Source organism: Onthophagus taurus, chromosome 3 (assembly GCF_036711975.1).
Source record: "Onthophagus taurus isolate NC chromosome 3, IU_Otau_3.0, whole genome shotgun sequence".
Lineage (NCBI taxonomy): Eukaryota > Metazoa > Arthropoda > Insecta > Coleoptera > Scarabaeidae > Onthophagus > Onthophagus taurus.
In genome coordinates this window covers 10,959,150-10,966,570 of record NC_091968.1, presented here as the reverse complement: position 1 = coordinate 10,966,570, position 7,421 = coordinate 10,959,150, and the positions used below count along the sequence as shown (strand labels likewise).

Sequence of the window (7,421 nt, the reverse complement as noted above, 5' to 3'; positions counted from 1 at the left end):
GTTCATTAAGGACCTACATTTGCCCTAAACCTTTGGAGGGCAATAATAATAATAATAATAATCAACTTCAATATCTTTAGAAAACCCACTACCACAGATTGTATTATACCAAAAAGTTCCTATTCTTGTGATCAACATAAATTTGCCAGTTTTCGTTTCTTTTTCAATAGAATTTATAACGTTCCTTTAAATAATGATAACCTCAACCTTGAAATAAAAAAGATTGTAAAAATAGGACTCAATAATGGTTTTTCTATAAAAGATTTACAAAACATTTACTATAAAATGCACAACTCACAAATCACTAAATTAATCTATCCTCACACTAAGTCCAAAACCAAATATATTGCCTTACCTTACCACCCATCTATTGTTAACCCCGTTAAACAAAATTTGTTGAAATTTGGCCTTGCCCCTGCCTTTGTCTCTCAAAACAAAATTCATAAACACCTTTTTAATAATAAACATCAGTTTAACAAAGGAGAGCTGAGTGGTATTTATGAAATCAAATGTCCTGATTGCTATAAAATTTATATTGGTCAGACTGAACGCAGCATTAAAAAACGTTTCAAAGAACACCTAATCAAACCCTCATCTGCAGTTTTTAAACATATCAACGAACATAAACATAAAATAGAATTTAACAATGTTAAATTACTTTTAAACGTGGGGAAATCGAGAGAAATGGACCTTCTCGAAGAATTGCATATTAATTTAAACAATTATAATAACAAACTTTTAAATGACACAACACAACTTAATAATACCCGCCAATTTTTAAAATTCATTTAAAATTATCCTCTCCCCTCCACTACCTTTTTGCTTTTCCGGTGCAAGACTTTTTCCCCAAATTTTATGTCCTTCACGTCGCAGATGGACTCCTAAGAATAAAACTTTAATTTTTACGATAATTTTTATAAAAAAATTTTTCTTGTAAGTTATGCAATTCTTAATTTAATTAATTTTTTCAAATTCACTAAATAAACTTTCCCCTTTCAGATTTTAAACAGTTCTATTAATTTTCAATTTCTTAAAAACCAGTTTTTTTAACGATGAAGAGTAAGTGGCCATTTTTCTCAATTCCTTTAACATAACACGTGTCTCTATCTTGTTTTAGAATATTTTTAACCAACTAACTTGCCCTTAAGGTTTTTAAAAAATTTGTTAATGCCTTTTGTTTCTTCCAATCACCTACGAAATTTCACCACGTTTGTCAGATGTTCAATTTCGTGCTCCATAAGTAATTGACGGTAAATAAACAAAATTAAAAATATGTATAACAAATTTCTTACTTCAATTTTATGTTTTTCAATCGTGCCTGATGAAGAGATTTTGAATCTCGAAACATGTTGCACTGATCTTATTTATTTATTTATTATTGGGACACAAACAGGGAGGATATCCCCAGTGAAGCATCCTCATAAAAACAAAGCACTTAACTACATACTAAGCAAAAAAACGAGAAAAAAAAAATAACAATAATTATAACATTAACTATGAAAATAATAATAACAGCATTGATAGTTGCTAATTTAAAAAAAAATTACAAAAAAAAGCGAAGAATATTATATGTACTACAATACAGAAGTTAACAACTAAACGTTACGTAATAGTAATTCTCTAAATGAGCGCAACGAGAGTCCAAATAGAGTAACATGGTTGAAGTCCTGATTGTAAGTATTCAAAAGCCGAACGATACGCGAGTTTAGATGAGCGTTCGTGTTCGATGTGCCTAAAAGGAATGTAGTATTCCGCCGCGTGAAACGCTGAGGTACATTAAAGTTCAACACAGACAGAAGATCAGGTGCGTCCAGCAAGCCATTGACCAGTTTGAAAAGAAAAATTAAGTCTGAGACTAGCCGACGCTGCCGCAGGGATAATAAGTTAAAAACCACACAGCGTCTATCGTAATCGCAATAGGGAAGATGATATTTGTAAGCCAGATAGCGTACAAAGCGTCGTTGAACCGCTTCGATGCGATCACGATAGACCGCGTACATAGGATTCCACACTATGGAACCATAGGATAATACGCTATTAACAAATGCCATATAAAGAGATTTAATGCTTGTAAAATTGGTAAACTGTCTACTTATTCTGATAACAAACCCTAGGTTACGCAGGGCTTTCGCCCCCATGACTTCGATGTGAAGGTGATATCCCAATTTGGCATCAAGTATAATGCCAAGATCCTTCACTCTGTCAGTAGAGATAATAGGTCTACCATTAAAGTTGTAATTAAAATTAATAGGATAGCGTTTCCATGTAAACGTTATTTTTTGGCATTTGTCATAGTTCAAATAAAGTTTGTTAACGCGACAGTAATCATGTAGACGATCAAGGTCCTCCTGGAGCCTTAGGCAGTCATGACTAGAGCTGACTCTAGTAAATATTTTATTATCATCCGCATAGAGCAGGAATTTGGAAAATTTAAAGCAAGAAGAAATGTCGTTTATGTAAATTAGAAATAATGTGGGCCCAAGGTGACTTCCCTGAGGCACGCCAGATGAGATGGGTTTGTAGTCCGACAAAAAGCTACTCATCCTAACTGCCTGACTTCTGTCAGAAAGATATGACATTATCCAGCGCACAATGCCGGCAGGAATGTTAAAGGAGGACAGCTTTTGTATAAGAATTCCATGGTCAATCTTGTCGAAGGCTTTAGAGAAATCGGTATAAATTGCGTCAACCTGTGAGTCCTCATTTAAGGTAGAATGAATAAAATTAACATAAGACACTAAGTTAGACTCAACCGATCGGCCAGACAAGAATCCATGTTGTTCAGTAATGAGAGAGTGAGCAATAGAGTGGTTAAAGTAATCGCAAACAATTTTTTCAAAAACCTTGGGAATAGACGAGATAATAGAAATTGGACGGTAATTAGATACCAACTATCTATTCCCTGATTTAAATATTGGAACGACAAAAGCTGTCTTCCACGCGCGCGGAAAAGTACCTTCGAGTAAGGATTTTGAAAAAATAAGAAAAAGTGGGGTCGACAGTTCGGCAGCAAACTCCCTCAAAAAGGAAGATGGAATACCATCCGGATCACAGCCAGAGGACTTGTCAAGATGGGTCAAAACATTGAGGACTGCGTCAGCAGAGAACCAAGGTGAAACACCCTGGCCACCGAAGACCATTGAGCGGTCAATACTACCATCTACGAAAACCGAGGCGAAATACTCTGCAAATGCACAAGAGATATCAGGACCTGAGGTTACCATTGACCCATCAACAGAAAACATAGCGGCTGGCAAGCCAGACACATCCCCTTTCCTGGACTTAACAAAGGACCAGATTCCTTTGGGATTTTCCATAACCCCCGCCTGAATCGAGTTTAAGTAATCTCTATAATCAGCCGCAATAAGCCTCTTAGACCTGGAGCGCAAGATAGAGAAAGCCAAGTAATCACTATTATGGCGAGTAGATTTCCATTTTTTATGGTAAAGTAGCTTTTCTTTAATGACACGAATAGTTGAACGTTTGTACCAGTAAAGAAAACGTTGCTTAGGCAGAAAGCGCTTAGGAACGTCTCTGTTAATTACATAATTAACGCGGTCATAGAAAACTTCAACCATGCTCTCCACGCCCATCCCAGCAAAAACAGTCTGCCAATCGATACTATTTAAGAAACACTTGATAGCTCCGGAATTCACGTTCTTAAAAAGAAAGCGAACATTCGGACCATCACTCAGACAAGTGAACATGCCTGATAATAAGAATTCAAACGGTGGATGGTGGCAGTCAGGATCCACAAGTGGATCGTTGCAGAGGTGTATGCTTTCGACTCGACCGTTAGCGCATAGAACAAGATCAAGAATTCTATTATTAATATTCGATACATTATTAAATTGACTAAAATTACAATATGAATAAATGTTAAGAAAATCAATCGCGCGACGGTCGAAATTCCCTGTGGGAATTAATACATCATCTTCAGACATAGACCAAGAGATAGTTGGCATATTGAAATCACCTATAATAACAATCATAATTTCCGGGTAGGCATCGCGCACAGCAGACACACTGGACAAAAACAGATTCAGCGCTTCATCAGCAGAAGGAGGAAGATAAACACAGCACAAGAGAAAAATTAGTTGACCGCACTGAACTTTCAACCACAAGTCCTCCGCACCACTTTGCAGACTCGGCATGGGAACGGTATGAAAGCCATGCTTCGCAGCTATAAGGACTCCGCCACCATCGCGCTTGGTGGAAGCCGTTGAATTTCTATCGCGACGATATACGGTATAAGATGAGTTGAGTAGCTCCTTGTCGGATATGCTATCATTAAGAAATGTTTCAGTAAGGCAGATAAAATCCGCCAATAAGGCATGTGAATTGATTGAACAAGTATTACTCTTGGATCGTAAACCACGGACGTTCTGATAATAGAAGCTGATACCCATAAACCGTTAAAAAGTGATAGGATCAACAATAAAAACGACGAGGGCCATCTTACAATTTATTCAAGTCAGACGACGATTTGATCACCAAAATCTTCGCTCTATCATCTTTCCGCACATGGATCACGCAGCTCTTCGTCCAGATATACTTGTAGTTTTTATTTCTCGCGATTTCTCGCACCTTACTGAAGAGGTCCATGTTACGAGCCGTAAGATGTTCATTAATGTAAAGATTATCCGTAACGTCGGGAATCGACAGACAGCGGCCATTGGCACTGCGACGATATAATTTGGCCGCGCTAAAAATACGGTCACGTGTTATTCTGGAGGTGAACTTTACTATAATGGCCTTAGCGCGCGACTTATCTTTTCCTGGAGATGGTCTTTGAGGCAAGCGATGAACTGCATCTATATCGGAAGCCACAATAGGAGATTTGATAGCTTCCGCAATGTTGGACACAACTTCGGGAAGATTTTCTCCTACATGTTCGGGAACTCCCGCGATGATCAGATTATTGAGCCGCGAATACTGCTCGAGGTGATCAAGGCGACACTCCGCAACAGCTAGATCAGCCTTAAGTTTAGAATTTACAGCGACCAACGCATCGACTTGCTTGATCTTATCACCGAAATTGTTAAGGGCTCGCTCGAAATCATATTAAGAATAAATAATTTTTCATCGTTCCCAAGGAGCTTTTATTTATCGCTTACAACCCACGATGAATATTGAGTCAACTATCACCAAATTTCAAAATGTTCCTATTTTTTGTAGTAAATAAAGAGTTTTGAATTAATAGTATTTATTACTATTATATTCCCAATAATCACAAAGTCAAAATTTTTTATGGCACGTCTATGACCACATTAAACATTTCTTTAGAAAAATGGCACGTTGATACGTAAAAGTTCGCCATCCCTGGTATAGATGTTTTACCATACTTTCTTATTTAATTTCGTTTAAGTGTTATTCATTAAAAACTCTTAAAAACAACTCTCCGTTGAATTTGCCATTAAAATTAAGAATAAGTGAAAAATTGCTTTGTTTTTAAAGCAACCTTTGCGCGATTCTCTTCGATTTTCGGCTCCGAAGACGTCAAGAAGCAATTTTCAACAATTAGTAAAGAAAAAAATAGGTGAAGAATTCTTTAATAAACACTTCCTAGAACATTCTAAATCTCAATACATCATACATCATCATACGACTTTTTAGCAATATTTAATTAATAAACATCATTAATTTCGTTGTTAAGCGGAAGAGCAAACTCCTCGTGGCCTGATGCCTCCAAATTAACACTTTTTTTTGGTTGTTTTTTTAAACATCTACATTTACATCTAATAAAACGAATTTAAATCTTAATTTCTTTGCTAATCATTCACAAATGAAAAAGATAAATGATTGTTTTTTAAAAAAATAACAATAATTTTTAAATTAAATCCAACCCCAACTGAATTCTTACGTAAAACACCCCCCCGAGTTATTGATTTCCATAAAATCGGGGCTGGAAGTATTGTTATGCTCAGGCGCCGCGACGCACCAGTTGAACCTTTTCTATAAACACTAAAACGAGCCAATAACAATAAATATGCTATATTTATATATCCCCGAAAAGTTTTCCTTAAAACAACGTATGCAACGGTAAGTTTTCGCTGTGTTAAATCAACTGTTTGGCAATCAAAAAATATCGAACTTAAAAAAAAACGAAAAAGAAACAACCAAGATGTCATCGGAAATCGTTGAATTAAACGTTGGTGGTGTTTTTTATACAACAACATCGCGCACCTTAACAACTCAACCCGATTCAAAACTCACCATATTATTTAACAACAAAGAAAACGCTTTAAGAGACTCAAAAGGACGAATTTTCATCGATAGAGATGGAGTTTTGTTTCGATATATCATAGATTTCTTGCGAGATGGGACTTTATCGTTACCAGAAACGTTTCGGGAAAAAGAACGTTTAAAACGTGAAGCTGAATATTATCAATTACCTGCGTTAATTGAATCATTAACTGTAAACCTTCAACATCAACAACCTGGAGTTATAACGGTTGGATATCGAGGGAGTTTTCAATTTGGAAAGGATGGATTGGCGGACGTTAAGTTTAGAAAATTGTCGAGGATTTTGGTTTGCGGGAGAGTTTCTTTGTGTAGAGAAGTATTTGGAGAAACTTTAAATGAAAGCCGTGACCCAGATCATGGTATCGTTGAAAGATACACTTCAAGATTCTTCTTGAAACATTCATTTTTGGAGCAAGCTTTCGATATGTTAACAGAGCAAGGTTTTAAATTGGTTGGAAGTTGCGGTTCTGGAACGGCTGGGACTGCAGCTGAACCAAAACCGGGTGTTGATACCGAAGAAAATAAATGGAATCATTACAATGAATTCGTTTTTGTTAGGGAGTAAGATTTACGTTTCTTCCACTACAATTAATCTCCTTATTTATGTTGTAATTGTTTCTTTATATTCTGAGTAATCGTTAAAAGCAACTTCCAAAGTAGTTCTTTATAATATATCGATATTAAACGATGGAATAGGATTAACTCTAATTGTACTGTATAAAATCATAGAAAATATTCAATCATATATATTATAAAATGTGCGGGTTCGTTTAAAAGTTTAGAAACAATCTAAAAATAGAGATAAATTAGTCGAAACATAACCTAAAAGTATAAACATAACCTAAAAATTAATTTGTCACTTTGTTTCTAACCTTTTAAAATAACGTTTGGGCATCTGAAAACCTGAATAATGTTTGACTATCTCGTCTTCCTTAACTTTAATTAATAACTTTAATTTTCGTCGAATTTCTACAGGGTAGTTGAATTAAAAAAAAAGTGTTTCAAGGATAACCGAAGCATATCTGTGACAAATTTAATTTCCTTCTTTTCATATAAGATATCTATTATAAAGAAAATCGTATGTAATAAACCGTAAGTTTACTTTTTACAAACTGTAAGTAACTCGGTCTTCAATAAATTATATAATGTAGATAGAATTAAATTTTTTATTTTTT

General features: G+C 35.4%; 1 protein-coding gene across 1 annotated transcript; it reads left to right on the top strand.

Annotated features, from left to right (window-relative positions):
* Positions 1-5,918: 5,918 nt before the first annotated feature.
* LOC111418984 (BTB/POZ domain-containing protein Ktl) lies at positions 5,919-7,408 on the top strand. The gene has a single exon (XM_023051716.2). It carries the CDS (start codon positions 6,125-6,127, stop codon positions 6,809-6,811), a length of 687 nt encoding a protein of 228 aa, XP_022907484.1. The 5' UTR covers positions 5,919-6,124; the 3' UTR covers positions 6,812-7,408.
* The last annotated feature ends 13 nt before the right edge of the window (positions 7,409-7,421 follow it).